Source organism: Podarcis pityusensis (genome assembly GCF_964106645.2).
Source record: "Podarcis pityusensis genome assembly, chromosome: 9".
NCBI lineage: Eukaryota > Metazoa > Chordata > Lepidosauria > Squamata > Lacertidae > Podarcis > Podarcis pityusensis.
Genome location: NC_138034.1, coordinates 7,900,828 through 7,920,320, shown reverse-complemented (window position 1 = coordinate 7,920,320; position 19,493 = coordinate 7,900,828). Strand labels below are relative to the sequence as shown.

The 19,493-nt window shown below is 43.2% G+C and overlaps 1 protein-coding gene across 8 annotated transcripts in view; it reads left to right on the top strand.

Annotated features, from left to right (window-relative positions):
- Positions 1 to 44: 44 nt before the first annotated feature.
- LCORL (ligand dependent nuclear receptor corepressor like) overlaps positions 45 to 19,493 on the top strand; it is a 65,552-nt gene continuing 46,103 nt past the window's right edge. For 4 of the 8 annotated variants that reach the window (XR_013990094.1, XR_013990095.1, XM_081019754.1 and 1 more), the window contains exon 1: positions 45 to 203. Coding sequence is in view for 6 of the 8 variants with exons in the window: in XM_081019754.1 (XP_080875880.1) it covers positions 83 to 203 (121 nt within the window). In the remaining 2 variants the exon portion in view is untranslated. The remainder of the gene's footprint in view (positions 204 to 19,493) is intronic. The other 4 variants (XM_081019756.1, XM_081019755.1, XM_081019757.1 and 1 more) reach the window with 2 other exon arrangements.

Genomic DNA, 19,493 nt, shown 5'->3' with positions numbered 1-19,493 from the left:
CCCGCTCGCGCGGGCTCCCTCCCTCCCGTATGCAAATGAGCGGGCGTGAGGTCAGAGGCAGACGGGAAAGGGAAGAGGCAGAATGGCCGCCGCGGCTCCCGCTCCTGGCGCCTCGCAGTGCCGGAGCCCCCGCTGCACGGCGGAGCGCAGGGGAGTCCGCCGCGAACTCGACTCCTGGCGGCACCGGCTCATGCACTGTGTGGGTAAGGAAGGCGGAGGGGAAAGGGGCTGAGGGGGGGCGGGGGGGTGTGGTGTGCGCGGGGCGGGGGGTCGGCCGGTGGAGAGGAGCCGCCGCCGCCGCCGCCGCCGCCGCCGCCGCCGTGAGGGAAGCGCCGAGTGCCGGCCACCAACTCCCCCTCAGGGAAAGGCCTGGAGGGGCGAGGTGGGGCACTTGCCCGCCGATTTAGGCTCCGCCACAGCCGCGCTGAGGAGGGCGGATGAGCGGCGGCTCCTTTTGTCCCGGGTTCCCTCCTCAGAGGGTCCGTCCCTGTGCGCGCCCGCCCCTTTAAGAGGGGAAGCCGCTCGTGCGTTGACGGTTGGGATTTGAAGTTTCCCCCTCCCTCCCTCGCTCGCTCGCTCGCGCTGGCCTGCGCCCGCCAGCCTCCCTCCCTCCCGGGGTTGTCATAACAACGGCAGTTCTCGCTCCTTTCTCCCCCTCCTCCCCCTCCTCCTCCTCTCCCCCATCCCCGGCTATCCTGTGTCCAGGGCGGCTTATAGGGTCGGGTCGGACACCGTTGTTCTTCTCTCTCTCCCTCTCCGCTCTTGGAAAACTTTTCGACAGCTCCGTTGGCTGCAAAAACCACGTATTAGCTGTGGATTTGGTGGCCGGGTGTGTGTGCATGCGTGTACATGTGTGCACATAGAGATTTTCGTGTAGCGTGGGTTGGTGGCGCGACTCTCGATTTCTCGCTCCTTAGGTTTGCTTTTTCCTGCAAACCTTTATCCAGGTGTTGGCCTTATCCCATTCGGGTGGAACTGTTAACATAAGATGAGCAGATCGTACCCAAGTTGTACAAGCACTATCAAAATGTGCAGCTCCCGTTTCTTGCAGGGACATTTCCAAGTGGGTCGTGCCCCATGTTAGAGATGGGGATGGAAGAAGGAAATGCCCTTTGATTTTTATACAGTACAGTAGTTCTAGTAGCAAAGTGACTTGGGTTGGTCCTTCCTCTGCCTAGTGCTGCTACTTGAAGATCTTTGGATATTATTGTTGAACTACCTCCAGATGGCATTTTTGTTCAGAACTGTGTCTTCCAGTTTTAGGCTTCAAGAAGGCATTTTCTCTCTGACAGTGTGGGGCATCTAGGTTGGCATCATTTAAATTTACATGAAGCACATTGTCTTGCAATTATCAGTTGAATCTCTTGAAGTCAGTAGTATGCTGGCTTCTGTTCATTATGTAGCTAAGAATAAAATGAAAGTAGTTTGGAGCAGTGTTGGAAACTCAAGCTGTATAAACTAGGTGCAAAATGGCTCCTTAACCCAAGGTTACAGTTGCCAAAACAGAATGTCTGGTTGCCATTTTCGCGCAAGATGCTCTAAAGACTTATCTGTCAAATGATGGACTGACTGATTGATTCTCAGTTAAACATCTGGCTAGTTCAGATGATAACCTTCAGCTAGGTTAAGAGCTTTGAGAGCTTAAGAAAAGTCACAGTCACATACATATACATACACATGCACACATATACAGTCACATACATTGCCCTATTTCAACCTCTTATTCTTAATGTTGACTGCTCCTTCTCAGGCTGCACAGGAAAAGTATTTTGGTTACAGAAATTCTTTCCAATTGTGCATCTAAAATGTAACAGAATTCTACAGGATGTGGTTTTAGTGTGTGAAAACAGTCAAGATCCAATGATCCCCAGGCATCCACCTCCGGATGGCAGAGATTGTCAGGTGCCCTCCTGGCACTCAGGCATCTTCACTTGGTCTCAAGTGGCCGAAAGCCTGCCCCCTGGCTAATTTCAAACACTGATTTGGAGAGATACTGATGTATGAATTATGTTTGGATAGCATTAAGCTGAAGGATTGCTTTTTATTATTTGGGGCCTCTTGTCAAATGGACTTTAGCCATTCTGCTAGCTTTATGCAGTGTTTGAGTTTGGTGTTTTAATATGTTGGAAGCCGCCCAGAGTGGCTGAGGTAACCCAATTAGATAGGTGGCGTATAAATAATAAATTATTATTATTATTATTATTACTATTATTAGTGTGGAGTTGCATAAGCAGCTGAGAACTTGCAAATTCTGGCACCTCATTATTTCCCCCTACATTGCTGCTTGCAGATCGAAAGCTCTTTCACTCAGATAAGAAAAATGATGGGGAAGCAAAAATAAAGTATGGGCATTCATATGATCTAGTTCAGGTGGTGGTTTCATATTCAAATGTACTCTTGAAAGTGGGGGACTTTAATTGTCTATAGAGCCTACTTAAAAATGGTAAAAGTGCAGTCTTCAGGTTGCCCCCCTTCTGTCTAATCTATTGGCAATACAACTTTTATAGTTGGGCATCCTTCCTTCCCCCCTTTATCCCTAGAAATGGCATAGTATTGCTAGTTTACAAAAATGTGGAGAATTCAGAAGCAGTGCTTATTGTTTGTAGAGCAATTGCTATGTCTTGATTAAGAACAGAAGAGCCTGCTGGATAAGGCCAGTGGCATCCTGTTCTCACAGTAGCTGAATAAATGTAGGAAACCTGGAAGCAGGACTTAAGCACAAAAGTTCTCTCCCCTTCTATGGTTTCCAGCAATGGTATTCAGAAGGATTATTATTTTTTAAAATAAATTTTTATTAATTTTCCAAACACAAAATAAAAAAAACAAACAATACACAATACACCAACATACAAACATATAAACATGTATAATTTCATAGCCATTTTTTCATAAACCTTACTTTCCGGACTTCCCCATACCTCCCCTTTTCTGCATCCTTGTTTTATATTTCTTCAGCAACTCCTCACAACTAAATATTCAATTCAATTTCCTTTTAAGTTCTTCTAATATTGTTAATTACAGCTGCAATTCTCTGTTTCCCAACCCCTTGACATTTTAACATTCCTGAATTTCACAACAAGTTCTAAGGTAAACTTTGAATTTCTTCCAATCTTCTTCCACTGTCTCTTTCCCCTGGTCACGGATTCTGCCAGTCAACTCCGCCAGTCCCATGTAGTCGATCACCTTCGTCTGCCATTCTTCCAGTGTGGGTAGTTGTTGTGTCTTCCAATACTTTGCTAGAAGAATCCTTGCTGCTGTGGTCGCATACATAAAAAACGTCCTGTCCTTCCTTCTCACCAATTGGCCGACGATGCCCAGGAGAAAAGCCTCAGGTTTTTTAGGGAAGGTCCATTTAAGAACCTTCTTAATTTCATTATAGATCATTTCCCAAAAAGCTTTTATCCTCGGGCAGGTCCACCAAAGGTGATAAAAAGTACCTTCAGACTCATTACATTTCCAACATTTGTTATTGGGCAAATGATAAATTTTTGCAAGCTTGACTGGGGTCATGTACCACCTATACATCATTTTCATAATGTTTTCTCTTAAGGCATTACATGCCGTAAATTTAATACCGGTGGTCCACAACTGTTCCCAGTCAGCAAACATAATGTTATGACCAATATCTTGTGCCCATTTTATCATAGCTGATTTCACTGTTTCGTCCTGTGTGTTCCATTTCAACAGCAGATTATACATTCTCGACAGATTCTTAGTATTGGGTTCTAACAGTTCTGTTTCTAATTTTGACCTCTCCATCTGGAAACCTATTTTCCTGTCCTGTTTAAATGTCTCGTTTATCTGAAGATAGTGCAACCAATCTCGCACTTTGGACTTTAATTTCTCATAACTCTGTAATTTAACTTTTTCCCCATCTTGTTCTAAAATTTCACAATATTTTGGCCATTTAGACTCCATATTAAGTTTTTTCACCTCTTTAGCTTCCATTGGTGACAACCACCTGGGAGTTTTACTTTCCAATAAATCTTTATACCGCATCCAAACATTATATAATGCTTTCCTAACAATATGGTTTTTGAAACCTTTATGCAGTTTTACCTTATCATACCATATGTATGCATGCCAACCAAATCTATTGTCAAACCCTTCTAGATCCAAAATGTCTGTATTCTCAAGAAGTAGCCAATGTTTCAACCAGCAGAAAGCCGCCGATTCATAGTAGAGTCTTAAGTCCGGCAGGACAAACCCCCCTCTATCTTTTGCATCAGTTAGAATCTTAAATTTTATTCTGGGCTTTTTGCCCTGCCAGACAAATTTAGATATATCTTTCTGCCACTTCTTGAAACAGTCCATCTTGTCCAAAATCTGCAATGTCTGAAATAAAAACAACATTCTAGGCAATACATTCATCTTGATAACAGCAATTCGACCTAACAAAGAGAGTTTCAATCTTGACCATATTTCTAGATCTTTCTTTACCTCTGTCCAACATTTGTCATAATTGTCCTTAAATAAATTCACATTCTTAGATGTTAAGTTTACCCCCAGGTACTTTACTTTTTTCGTTATCACTAAACCTGTTTCATTCTGAAACTTCTCTTTTTCAGCCAATGTTAAATTTTTGTCCAACACTTTCGTTTTCTGTTTGTTCAGTTTAAATCCTGCTACTTGACCAAATATCTCAATTAGTTCTAATACTCTTTTAGTACTAGTATCTGGCTGTTGCAAAGTCAGTACTAGGTCATCTGCAAATGCCCTTAACTTGTAATGTCTAGCTCCGACTTGTACTCCTTTAACCAACTGGTCTCCTCTAATCATGTTTAACAAAACCTCCAGGACTAATATAAAAAGTAAAGGGGATATTGGGCACCCCTGTCGTGTACCTTTTTCTATAGATATTTCTTCCGTAACCACATTGTTTACAATTAACTTTGCTTTTTGTTTAGAATATATTGCACCTATACCGTTTTCAAACCCTTGACCTACCCCCATCCCTTGGAGATTCTTCTTCATAAAGCTCCAACCAATATTGTCAAAGGCTTTCTCCGCGTCCACAAAAATTAAAACAGCCTTCCTATTGATGTCCACTTCTAACAGTTCCAAAATGTCTATAATGTTCCTCACATTGCCCGACATATGTCTCCCTGGAAGAAAGCCAGTTTGGTCCTTATGAATCTCCCCTACCAACACTCTCTTCAGTCTTTTTGCCATAATGTCTGCAAAAATTTTGTAATCCACATTGAGTAATGATATAGGGCGGTAGTTTTTAACCTGGTTCTTTTCAGTCTCAGTTTTCGGTATAAGTGAAATAAAGGCTTCTTTCCACGACTCCGGTGCCTTTTTCCCCTCCAAAATTTCATTACATACTTCCTTCAGTGGTTGTACTAACCATTCCTTCAACGCTTTATAATATCTGGCGGTCAAACCATCTGGTCCTGGAGATTTTCCCAATTGCATCTTCTGAATGGCACCCTCTATTTCTTGTCCTGTTATTTTCTCATTCAAAATCCTTCTGCTTTGCTCTGAAATTTTTGGTAATCCATGTTTCTTAACAAATTCTTCTATTTCCTGTTCGTTAACTGGCCCTTGTGCATATAATTTCCTGAAGTAACTTTGAAAACAATTACTTATCTCGTTTGGTTTGTGGATAATCTTTCCGTCCACTTCTAAACTTGTCACAGTGTTCAGTTTTTGCCTCTTTTTCAATTGCCATGACAGAAGTTTCCCACATTTATCTGCTGATTCAAATGTCTTTTGTCTCATTTGCTTTATTCTCCATTCTATCTCTTGATTCATCAATTCCATATATTGCACCTGATAGTGTTTTATTTCTCTCAGAATCTCATGGGACTTTGGTTTAGACCTCAATTTCTTTTCACCTTCTTTTATTTTTTCCAGAATTTTTTCTTTCCTTTCATTTTGCTTTTTCCTCTTTATGGAGTTCTGTTGTATTAGGAAACCTCGCATCACGGCCTTACTTGCGTCCCAGATTATTCTTTTTTCCACTTCTGTTCTCAAATTTATCTCAAAGTAATCTTTCAGTGTTTTTTGGGCCTTCTTATAAATCTCTTCATCTCTAAATAGGGTGTCATTCATTCTCCATCTAAAGGATCCAGTTGATGTTAGTTTCATCTCCATCTTTACAGCATTATGGTCGGAGCAAGTCTTTGAGCAGATTTCTACCTTTTTAATCCTTGGCGCCATACTGCTAGTTACCCAAATTTGGTCAATTCTTGTCCATGTCATTTTTGCTTCAGAGAAAAAAGTTCCCTCTCTCTCAAGAGGGTTCCTTGTTCTCCAAATGTCAATCAAGTCCATAGTTTCAGTCATTTCAAAAAAAGTCTTTGGTAGTCTCCCTTCCTTGGAAATTACTTGTCTCTGTGCTTTGTCCATATTTGTGGAAACTACACCATTCATGTCTCCCATCATTACTACTCTATAGTCTAGATAGTCCAGTAAAGTCTCATGCAACTTCTTGAAGAATTCCGCCTTCCCGTCATTTGGTGCATAAATTCCGACTATCAAGATTTTTTCTCCTTGAACTTGTATTTCAATTGCCAGGTATCTTCCTTGTTCGTCTTTAAATATCATCTTTGGAGCCAATTTTTCTTTTGCATAAATCACCACGCCTCTTTTCTTAACTTTGTCTGATGAAATAAATTCTTGTCCAAGTCTCTTGTTTACCAATAATTTCCTATGTGTCCTGGTCACATGGGTCTCTTGTAGACATATTAGGTCTAATTGTTCTCTTTTCAAAATATGAAAAACTTGGCGTCTTCTTCGGGGAAGGTTCAAACCATTACAATTCCAGCTAAGAAGTTGCAGAGACATTTTGTTATTAAGTACCTGTTCCTCCGACTGCTCCTAACTTTTGTTCGTCTTCAGATGGTGGTATAAGTCCAAATGACAAGTTTGCAATGTCTGTCACTCCTTTTTCTTGTATTGTTGTTTCTACTGTTCCTTTCTGCAAGTCCTCCTGATATCTCTCCAAAAACTGTTCTTTATCTTGAACTGTTCTTATTTTAACCTTCCTTCCTTTGAAGTTAAAAGACAATCCTTGTGGAAACTCCCACCTGAAGGGTATGATGTTTTTCTTCAGCAGGTAGACCAAATCTTTATAGAAGGATCTCACCTCCAAGATGTATTTAGGGATATCTTTAAAAATTTGTACTTGACTATTTTCAATCTCCAATGCCTTTTGGTAATGCAAGTTCAATATTTTATCTCTTTCTCCTTTGGATCTCAATGTGATCAAACAATCCCTTGGCTTCTTACCTTGCCTCCTGCCCAGCCGAAAAGCTGTTGTTATTTCAAGTTCTTCTTCCTGCAGCTCCTCTTGCCAAAATTCCGTAAAGTTCTGTGTGAGGAAGTCCACAAGGCTGTCTCCCTCACTCTCGGGAACCAGTCTCAATTTCAAATTTCTCTCTTTTCTCTGTAATTCCAGCAAAGATAGGGCTGCATCATGTTCATTCACTTTTTTTGTAATCGGCACAAGCTCCTCCCTTGTCTCCTCTGCAGTATTTTTTGCACTTTCAGCAATCTTTCGTGTTTCAGAACTTTCTTGAATTAATTTATTAATAGATTCTGTATTAGATGTTACACTTGCAGTATTCAAGTCCAATCTTGCTGTCAGTTCTGTCAATTTTTTTGAATTTTCCGTAGTGTTGCAGGAAAAATCTGAGGGCTCCCTTGGACAAAAATAAAACACCAACCAGAGCAAATTGAAGCAAATCAGCAGCCTGTAGGCCTGGTCTTTATTGAAGAAAGACTGTCGCGACAGGGTGCTCCCCTCACTCGCAGGTGAGAGGAAGGACCCAGAAAAATGGTGTGCCAGGTCTTATAAAAACTTTTGAAATTCCCCTCCTCTAGATCAAGCCCACCCCCAGAAACATCATGCATACATTACAGACAGGAGGGGTTGAGGGTGGAGTTGTGGTGGTAACATCATGCATACATTACAGAAAGGAGGGGTTGAGGGAGGAGTTGGTGGTAACCTGAGTGTCTTGTCACCTGGCTGGTTCCTCCCTTCCCCCCTACCCCTCGAGTCACTTCCAGGAGACAAAAGGGAGTTTGCAGTTTCCTGCCCCCTGAGGGAAGATCTGATCATTGTCCTTTGTTTCAGTCCATGCTGAATCCACTCCCATATGCAGGTTCTTTGTGATTTTGATTGTCTTCTGTCTGGGATCATCTGGGCAGGGCTCCTGCAGATGTGCTGAGACAGTGAAGGGATTTTGGCTGACCAGGGTCAAACCCCCCTCCCCTTTTCTTAGTTCTTGTCATATGGAGTAAAATAAAAATGGAACAGTGCAAATCCAATGTATGGTTGATTTTCTATGAATTTATAACAGAAATGTGGCGTATGTAGTGTGTGAGTGTGTGTGTGTATGAAGTTTGTACAAGCAGAATGATTGGGGTGGGGGGGTTCCTGCTACAGTAGATAGCTTTGTCAGTGCTTCTAAAGATTGGTTTATTTTGAGCAGTGCCTGTGTCATTGAATCCATAGATGCTGTTGCCACTTTTTCCTGTGCAGCTGGTGGTATGCCGGGTATTGAGCCCCTTTTCTTTTGTGTCTGTTTTGCTTTGGATCTAGTTGTTATCTCTTCTGCTGGACCACTCATATCCTCAAGGTCGTTCTCACAGGAAAGACTTGCAAGTGGAAAATCCCACTGTTTCTTTTTCACTGTAACAGTTTCTCTTTATACCCTCTAGAGGGAGCATTTAATTGTATCCAAGTGAAAAGAGAAAGAACAAGGAAACATAGAGCAATCAACAAAAAATCCAAGAGTCCACAGTAAAAGTTTCTATCGCACTTTTTCAGTATAGTCACAAGTTCAACAAAGTAATTCCATTAAAGTCCCGTAGCTTTGTCTCAGACAAAACCCCAACTTTGTATCCAGTCTAAACTGACAGTTCACTTTCCCGGTGCCTTACTCAGGCAGTCCGCCCTGGGGATTTGGCAGTGGAAGATGTTTTTTTCCTCAGTTAATTTCAGGCAGATTAACAGTGTCCAATTTTCTTCCCCCCTTCTCCTGCTTACTGGGGGGAAGTTTAAGTCGAATGTCAGGTTTGACAGCTCAAAGATAATTTTCTTTCAAATGCAGCTTTACTCTTTCGTTGCTTTAATTGCCATGCAGATCAGGGAGGCAGACTTCCTTAATTTATGCCTTTCCCGTTTTCAGCCAAATTTTAGGATTTAAATTTAAATGTCCCGTTTAGTCCCTCCGTCTTACTCACGGGGTTTACAGTCGAATTTCTGGTTCAGGAAGGAATCGGCGCTCTCCGTTCATGGCGACGCGGCTTCACTCCACGGGCTGGGTTGCGACTCTCAGCACCGCGCTCACCCCCGATGCCGCTCCGTAGCCTTTAAAAAGGCTCTTTCACAGTACCGGGGGGCGCAAAAGGTGCCCACCGAGTCTCCTTGTTCACAGGCTTCAGCGCCTGTGATTTTAGGGGTCCCCCGCTCGCCGTAGCGGGTCAGACCCAAACTCGCGGAGCAGTCCTCCTCCGGAGCTCGAAGCGAGGACCGCCATTAAACGCTGGCGCCGACCGGAAGTCGGTATTCAGAAGGATTATTGCCTCTGAGTCCATGGAGCACGATCATTGCCATCATGGCTAGTAGCCCTCTCCTCAATGGCTCATGACTCACATGTTGGCTATTTTTACCTGACAAACATTTCTCCCTCCTCCACACTTTCATTCAATATTTTTGGAAGCGCAGAATCAATATATTAATATCCAACTACTGTGTTGCCCAACTGCCATATGTATTTGAAAGATAACATGGACAAGATCCTGGTGAATCATTAGAACCATTACACCATCTTTCATGTAGTACTGGGTACCTCGGTTGTAAACTTAATGGAACAAGTAACTTGGAATATGTCTCTTGCAGGACCAGTCAGTAATATGCACAAAAAACCAAACTTTTGGAGTTGGCCTGCAGAATTTATGTGACAGGAAGTTATGAGAGCAGAAAACTTGAATTCAGAAAGAAGTAAAGTTCACTGTGTGTCACATAAATTTGAATAGTTAATGATGTGCAATTGAGGATGTTGTTCTGAAATTTTCTTACTGTTAGAAAACTGGTTCCAGGTAGGGCTGGATGATATCTAGATTTCAACTGTACGATATATCACCAGCTAAATATCACAATATCTTTATATATTACAATATGTATCTGCTGTGGCGGAGGGCCTTGCTGGGCCTCCCTGCAGGGGCAGAGGGTCCCCTCGTACCTCCCCGCAGCAGTGGAGGGTGTGGCACTCTTCCCTGTGGCAGCGGAGGATACTGCGGGGCCCTCCTCCTCCAAAGGGAGGTCTGGCGAGGCCCTCTGCCACCACAGATATATATATTATGATATATCAAGATATTGTGATGTTTAGCTGGTGATACATCATGATATTGAAAACCAGATATCGCCCAGCCCTAGTCTAGTGTGTTCTCTGTATGACCTGTTTTGCTGTGGCTGGTTGAAACCCTCCAGATACTAAAAATTGCAAAAAGAACCAAATAAATTCTGTCTGTAAAGTTGTTCACAAGTTTATAAAGATACAAGTTTTGGCAAACTACCCCCTCTAATTGAGTAAAAGAGGTTTGGTTTTTACTTTTGCTAGAATGAAACTGCAGTCACATCTTTTCTAGAGAGCTTTTCTACTTGATTGCTTCTGTGCGGTTTCTTTTTAAGTTGTCATTTGTGCACAGCATTTATCCATCTTTAGCTAGATCCCCCATCTTGTCTTCATGTGCTTTGTAATCGTGTAAAAAAGTCCGTAGACTGAAATCTAGGTTTAAGGTGCCATTTGGCTCCTAGCTTTTATATTTCAGTTTCTAACACTGATCTTCTCAGTCTCCTCTTTTTCAGGCTAAACATGCCCAACTCACTCAACTGTTCCGTATCAACTTGGTTTCCAGACCATTGATCACCTTGGTCTCTCTCTCCTGTTCACATGTTCCAGCTTCTTTATATTCTTCTTAAATTGTGGCCCCCAGAACTGAACACAGTACTCCAGGTGTGGTCTGACCAAGGCAGCATAGTGTGGTACTATTACTTCCCTTGACTGGGACAGTTGATGAAGCCTAGAATGAGGGTGGATTTGATTTAAATCAATTCGATTTAAACCACTTGTCAGTAAGATTTGATTTAAATCTTTTTTTTTTTTTACAGAAATACTCATTCTTGCTGGTATAAACTTAATATTTACGACCAGATGCTTTCATTTTTGGAATAATAAATTTTCAGAGTACTTTTTACAGTTATATTAAAAATTACTGATTTTGTTATACTATTAGAAATACATAGACAGATAATTATGAAATTATTGTGAGGTTTAATAAGTTAACTGTTTATATTTGGACAACTTTTCTGCTGTACTTTATTGGAAGGAGAAAAATAATCATTTACTTAATAACAATTTAAACAATTTATTTAACTAAAACAATAACGTTATAGCATATGTATCCATGTTTGTTAACTGATGTGGTTAAACAAAACAAAAAACTTAGACTAAGGTAAAGGTACCCCTGACCGTTAGGTCCAGTCGCGGATGACTCTGGGGTTGCATGCTCATCTCGCTCTATAGGCTGAGGGAGCCGGCGTTTGTCAGCAGACCGCTTCCGGGTCATGTGGCCAGCATGACTAAGCCGCTTCTGGTGAACCAGAGCAGCGCACGGAAATGCCATTTACCTTCCCTCTGGAGTGGTACCTATTTATCTACTTGCAATTTGACGTGCTTTCGAACTGCTAGGTTGGCAGGAGCTGGGACCGAACAACGGGAGCTCACCCTGTTGTGGGGATTCGAACTGCCGACCTTCCAATCAGCAAGCCCAAGAGGCTCAGTGGTTTAGACCACAGCGCCACCCACGTTTTAGCACACATGAAAACAGATCCTTATTTCCTGATGAATAGCCTTTGGACTGTAATGTAACTTAAATAGAAACTATCTTCAGAAAGATTTTTCCTCCAAAAGCGTTTTAAATATCCAATTTAAATTTTAAAAAATGATTTTTAAATTTATTTTTAAAAATCATTGATTTTTATCCAGTCTGCCTAGAATAACATTGGCTTTTGTTGTTGTTGTTATTGTTGACTCGTGTTAAGCTTCTGGTCTACTAAGGCCCCCTAGATTCTTTTCACATTTAGGTCTGGCAAGCCACTTGTCCTCCATCTTATATTTGTGCAGCTGATTATTCCTGCTAAAATGCAGAACCTTAAATTTGTCCCTATTGACATTCATTTTCTTAATTCTGGCCCAGTTTTCCAATCTGTTAAGGTTGTCTTGAATCCTGTTTCTATATTTTGTAGCATTGACTACCCCTCCCAGTTTGGTGTCATTTGAAATTTGATGAGTATCCCCTCAATTCCTTCATCCAAGTCATTATGGGCCTGGAAGGGAACCCTGTGGCACCCGACGTGTCACTTATTTCTAGAATGATGAGAAACCAGTAGTGAGAACTCTGGGTTTGGTCAGTCAACCTGCTACGAATCCACCTCACAGTTATCTTGTCCAGTCCACATTTTAGTTATCTCCTGCTTGGACTAGCGCAATGCGCTCTACGTGGGGCTACCTTTGAAGGTGACCTGGAAACTACAACTAATCCAGAATGTGGCAGCTAGACTGGTGATTAGGAGTGGCCGCTGAGACCACATAACACCAATCCTGAAAGACCTACATTGGCTCCCAGTATGTTTCTGAGCACAATTCAAAGTGTTGGTGCTGACCTTTAAAGCCCTTAACAGCCTCGGCCCAGTATACCTGAAGGAGCGTCTCCACCCCCATTGTTCAACCCAGACACTGTGGTCCAGCGCCGAGGGCCTTCTGGCGGTTCCCTCACTGCGAGAAGTGAAGTTACAGGGAACCAGACAGAGGGCCTTCTCAGTAGTGGCACCTGCTTTTGTGGAACGCCCTCCCATCAGATGTCAAGGAAATAAGCAACTTCCTGTCTTTTAGAAGACATCTGAAGGCAGCCCTGTTTAGACAAGTTTTTAATGGTTGATTTTTTATTTTCATTGTATTTTTAATATTTTGTTGGAAGCCACCCAGAGTGGCTGGGGAAACCTAGCCAAGTGGGTGGGGTATAAATAATAATAATAATAATAATAATAATAATACAGCTTTTCAGCAAGAATAACATGGTAGACTTTGTCAAAAGCCTTACTGAAATCAAGATATACTACATCCACAGCATTCCCTGATCCATCAAGCTTGTATCTCTGTAAAAAAAAATGAGATTCAGATGTCATGTTTTTGAAAAACCCTTGCTGGCTCTTAGTAATCATAACATCCTTTTCTCCGACTGCTTAATTATAACTTGAAATTGTTAGCCTGGAAGTAAATATTCCACAAATGAAGAATTACGCTCTCTCTTCTCTGCCTCACTGCAGGGTTTTGTGGGGTTTTTTAAAAAAACCCATCTATATTAAATCCTCTCTCCCTCTGATCCGGAGTGTTTTCTCTGTACCATGTAGTAAAAAAAAGGTAAAGGTACCCCTGCCCGTACGGGCCAGTCTTGCCAGACTCTAGGGTTGTGCGCTCATCTCACTCTATAGGCCGGGAGCCAGCGCTGTCCGCAGACACTTCCGGGTCACATGGCCAGCGTGACAAGCTGCATCTGGAGAGCCAGCGCAGCACACGGAAACGCCGTTTACCTTCCCGCTGGTAAGCGGTCCCTATTTATCTACTTGCACCCGGGGGTGCTTTCGAACTGCTAGGTTGGCAGGCGCTGGGACCGAACGACAGGAGCGCACCCCGCCGCAGGGATTCAAACCGCCGACCATGCGATCGGCAAGTCCTAGGCGCTGAGGTTTTACCCACAGTGCCCCCACGTCCCACTACCATGTAGTACCCCCCCCTTTTTTAACTGCATTCCCCATCACACACCTCCAGCCTTTAGGCTGAGTGGGACAGCTTCCTCAGGTGGCAGGTGCTTGGGGCATGGAACAGACAGAGCTATGTGTGCCAAGCAATCTGCCCTGCATCTCCTAAGCTAGTTTACTGTCCAAGAGTGTAGTGGAGGATGCTGTCCCATGGCCAGTGTTAAAGAAAATGCCATTATAATTGGCCTCTATACTTAGAGTCTGTAGTAAGATTTGTAGAATTGAAAGGGACCCCGACGATCAACTAGGCCTACCCCCTGCAATGCAGGAATCTCAACAAAAGCATACATGCAGAATAATGGGGTGGGGTATTTTCCTTTGCCTTATGCAGCAAAATGTCTTGGGGCCAGCCCTGTTTACCCCTCCTTCTTGTTTCCCAAACTTGGTTCTCCAGCTGTTTTTGGACAACAACTCCCATCATGCCTAGCTAGCAGGACCAGGGGTCAGGGATGATGGGAACTGCAGTCCAAAAACTGCTGGAGACCCAAGTTTGGGAAACACTGACCTGCCAACCTGTGCTTCTGAGATCTGCAAAAGAAACCTTGATGGTGGTGCCCCCAACAAGAACTGTGTGTAGATAGATGACTCAATAGATTATCGTCTTTGCAGTGGTGCCCCATGTGTAGAACTTTCCCCAGGCAGGTAATTCTGTCCCCTACATTATCGGCACTAGAGTAAAGATATTTTTGTTTACCCAAGCCACCTGGTCTTCAAGTGACAGTTTGGAATTAAGAAATACCCACAAGCTACATACCTGCTTCTTTGGGGCAGTGCAACTGCTCCCAGAACAGGTAGGCTTTCTAATTCCCAGACATGCATATATATGCTTTAAAGTTCTTGAACGTTGCCTGTTTCTTAATGTTAGTAGCTTGCGGGGGGTGGGTGGTCGGGGGGGGGATAGATAGAAGCTGTGTTGTTGAATTCCACTTATCTTGGGGAAAGTGGATAAAACTTTTGTGGGCAGGGATGATAGCATTTGGAAGAATGCTCACCTATTCTGATACTTAATACTTCACTTTAACACTGGCTTTTTTATTTATTTTTCAAGCCATGCAATTCTGTCAGAAAGCTGAAAGTGTAATATTAAAAGAAAAGACAAAAATAAAGTAAAAAAATAAAATTTGTCATATTTGGTGTCTTGTAATAGGTGCTACTCCACTCTTATCAAAATCTGTATTTTGTCTGCTTTTATTGAACTGTTGTACTCGGCTATAGTATTCTATTTCAAGTAACAGTGATTTTGTTAAAGACTGTTCTGTTTTGTTTTAATTGTGAGATAACTGTCAGGTATATCAAACTATTCCTGTAAGGAAAAGAAGTCTTGGGCTGTGTTTTGGAATTCATTCACTGGTGTGGTTTGCTGGTAAAGTGCTTGAGGAATGTGAAGATCTGGGAGATTTGGAGTGTTTCTTACTGTATTTACCTCTGAAATTGGATATGGAAAATGAGTTTCACATTGCAAAGCCAACATTTTCAGGTATCTAATCTGGCAGTGTGCCAGGCTTGCCGCTCATGGGTTTTGTTTTTGGAGGTGGATGGGGATAACCATGAGCATTGGTTTGCACATAATGCAAACAAAGTCTCTTGTTTCCTCCCCAGCATGTCAACAGCAGGAGCAGGACAAGAGGGAAGCAGAGATTTTTGAGCAGCATACGGCAGCACACTGCTGATTCATTTTAAATCATAGTTTATTTTTAACTAATTTAACCAAATACAGTACCCCAGCTTCCATTCCCCCCCCCCCCATTATATTTGCAGCAAGGCTGGATATTTGTCATCCTCTTGGTTGAGAATGTAATAACATTTTATAACCTTAATATTATCTTTGCTATCTTTCACAGTTTACCTGGCATAAATATCCTTTGTTTATTTTGAACCTAAATTGATTAATAATACTTAAAAATTAAAAATTAAAATTAATTCTGCAGAAACTGAAGGATCTTTGCAAAATAGTAATTAAACCATTGAGAATGTATTAAAAGTGTGTAGGTAGAAGCTCTTCACTTCTTGATCTTCTCTCCTTTCCAGCTTGCCTGCTCTAGGTTTTTCTACCTACTTACTCCTCTCATTCTGCTCCCCCCTCCTTTTCTTACCATTTTTGTTGTGCCTGAATCCTAGGGAAAAGGAAGTCACTTGCTTGTTGAAGTCCGACTTCGGCGGAACTTGCTTCTAAGTAAGTGTACATAGATTACAGCCCAAGTCCCTCAATTTTCCTCCATTCCCAAATCTATAATTTTGGTTAAGGAATGTTGAACAAGTTAATTTCAACTCTCCCCACCCCCGCCAAAAAACAAATTCCCCTTGCCACCCCCTTTGGAATTCACCTGTGTGCTGTTCTTTCCTGCTGAGGTGTATCTCACTTATTTCCTATCAGCCTATTCAAATTTCTAACTTTGCCGGGTACTGTTGTCCCAAGTCCAGTCGGCCGCTGAAAGGATCCCAGAGAGAAAATTGAAGTCACTCCTGCTACTGAAAGCGTTCTGGATAAGTGTATTAAGCTTAGAACACTGGTTCCCACTTAGCTAAGTGCTGTTGACCCCCTTTTTCAAAAGCCAAGCCATGGCCTCAATACTTCTGAAAATTTTGATAGCTCTGTGGTAGGGCTAGGCGATGTTGGTTAAACTGTGATTTTGGAAAAAACTGCATTGGCCCCAGCCGGCGGGGTGCCGGGTGAAACTGCCGCAGCTTTCACCATGGGAGAGCTGCGCCTTGCAGGTTGTGGCCAATACTTGTGCGTGACCGGCAAGGGACTCTGGGCTCCTTAGGCAGGCTCCATGTGTTTAACTACCTTAGCCTTTACCCGTGCGGGTGTGCTGCCTCTTTCTTTCACCCCAGGAGGAAAGACACAGCCCACCCTCCCGGGTGAAGTCTGCAAGGAGTGGGATCAGGGCTCTCTCAGCTGGGAAGGACAGGCTTCATGTTTCCCAGCTAAGCAGCCCTGATCCCACTCCTACTCTTGTGCAAGCAGGAGCGGAGGCGGGACTCTCAGCTGAGGAGGGGGAACATTTTAACAGAGCCCCCATTCCGCTTCTGGCTCCTGCAAACCGGTGGCGGGTCAGGGTTTCCATAAACTGCTTTGCTGAGGGGAGGGCAGCAGCACGCTCCTCAGCCAAGCAGTTTAAGGACGTGGAGGGAAGAACAAACTTTATCGGCAATTTGCCAGTTCAGCTTGTTTCTCCCTCTGCCTAGGGCAGAGTGCGATGGCGGTTTCACCAGCGGTATATAGCTGGTGAAAGTGCCACTGCTTGGGTCCCTCTGCCTCCAGATCCTGGCTAGTTTGTTTCTCCCTCAGCACGCTGGGTGCTGGAGGCAGAGGGACTTGAGCGGTGACTGTTCCACCAGCGATATACCACTGAGTGAAGCTGTCATTGTGGTCTCTCCTCCATACCGACCCTGGGTTATATATTGATATATCGCCTAGGCCTACTCTATGGTCATTTTTGTTATGTGAATGGTGCCACGCACCCCCTGGGTGAGTTACAGAGATCCCCTGACGTTTGGGGACCGCTGGCTTAGAGGATGTGTAGGTCAGAGTGCGCATGCGCCTTGTCCAAAAGTTGACCTTTGATCTGTTTTCATTATTTCCTGACTATGTATAGGTACCATAATAAACTAGATGAGCTCTGAGTTTTGCTCAAACATTTTGGGGTGCTGTATGTCTTCTATAAACAAATAAAGGCTCTTGCTCTTTTGGTGTTCCTTGCTAATCTAAGCCTCAACCCTTCTGCTGTGTTCTGTCACTCTTCTGAGTGACCGTGTCCAGCATCTTCACTACAGACACACCAGGACCTGTAGACCTATAAAAGATTAACTAGGTGCTAGCAAAAAGAATACTGGCATGTCTGTCAATAAAATACTATATGGAATTGGAAAACCAGTCAGATAGAGTGACAGACATGAGAAATGATGTCAAAGATCTTCCATGAACTTGGATTTACGTTTGTTATGTATTGGGGGCTGAGTAGGGAGTCCAGCCCATGAAACCATTAGTGGGAAGATCCTACCAATGCATCTAATGAGTCTAATGTCTTGAGCAGGATTTCAGCTGCTGATTTTACTTAGGTAACATATTTAGGATTCAGTGTTCTCTGAAATACAGTGGTACCTCCGGTTGCGCACGGGATCCATTCTAGAGCTCCAGTCGGATCCCAAGGAATTCGCAACCGAAGGTGCTGCTTCTGCACATGTGTGCATGGTGAAACCTGGAAAAATACTTCCGGGTTTGCTGCGTTCGCATCCTGAAGGATACGCAACCAGAGGTGCGTGTATCCAGAGGTACCACTATATATTGAATCCAGGCTATAGCGGTGTATGTGTGAAAGGGGGAGACTACATTCTGCAGCCTAGACACTAAATTACATTAACTTAAAATCATGTACAGACAACCCCCCGTTTATGGAGTCCAGAGAAAGACTATAGAAAAGGGAGGCTATAATAATACTTTAAACTGTTCATTTCATGTTTGACACGCATCCACAAATTTGGCTTGGCTTATTCTAGTTACTCAACCCTTCTGATTTTGGGGCCACACCTCTGTACTTACTGTAGCTCTTTCACCCCTTTCCGCTCCTCCATACCATACTTTCTTCTACATGTGAATGTGTAAATATTTTCATATGTGGAGATGCACATAGGCGCTTGTCTTTGCTGCTGCTGCCCCTTTCAGGTATTCCATATCCTGCAGGGCTATCAATAGCTTCTCACTTTATTGGCTATGCCAGGGCAGTCCAACTTTTCATGCCCAGTAGGTTGCAAGAATATTTTGACACTGAGCCTGTGAGCCACACACTGAATTAAATTTCCATATCATAAATTAAAGTGTTCGCAATATAATAAAATTATTTAATATACCGGTACACAGTAAAGGTACCCCTGACTGTTAGGTCCAGTCATGGATGACTCTGGGGTTGTGCACTCATCTCGCTCTATAGGCTGAGAGAGCCGGTGTTTGTCCGCAGACAGCTTCTGGGTCATGTGGGTCATGACTAAGCCGCTTCTGGCAAAATAGAGCAGCGAACGGAAACGCCGTTTACCTTCCTGCCGGAGCGGTACCTATTTATCTACTTGCATTTTGACATGTTTTCGAACTGCTAGTTGGGCAAGAGCTGGGACTGAACAATGGGAGCTCACCCTGTCACGGGGATTCAAACCACCGACCTTCTGATCGGCAAGCCCTAGGCTCTGTAAACAGATTTAATACACAAACAGGTGTATCTACTTTCGTTAACAGTGCATGACCCTTTTTCAAGGCTTTAAGTTCTTTTCTTGAATGTTGCTGAGGGCTGTCAAAAAAGACTTCGTGAGCCACATGTGGACTGTGGGCTGCAGGTTGGACCACCCTGGTCTATGCTCTGCCTCCACTGTCGGAGACAGTATGCTTCTAAATACAAGTTGCTGGAAGCAGCAGGAGGGGAGAGTGTTCTTGTTCTTGGGTCCTGCTTGTGGGACTCCATCAGTCTGTGTGGCCATTGTGGGAAACAGGATGCTGAACAGATGGATCACTGGCCTGATCCAGCAGGCTGTTATTATATTCTTAATAGTAATATGTTCCATAGCTTGAGAATCATTGGCTCACTATTCCTAAATTGGGCTTGCTGCTGATAGCTCTCTGCCTCAAGTTTTCTGCACATAAAACTTACACATTTCCCTGAGCATTGGA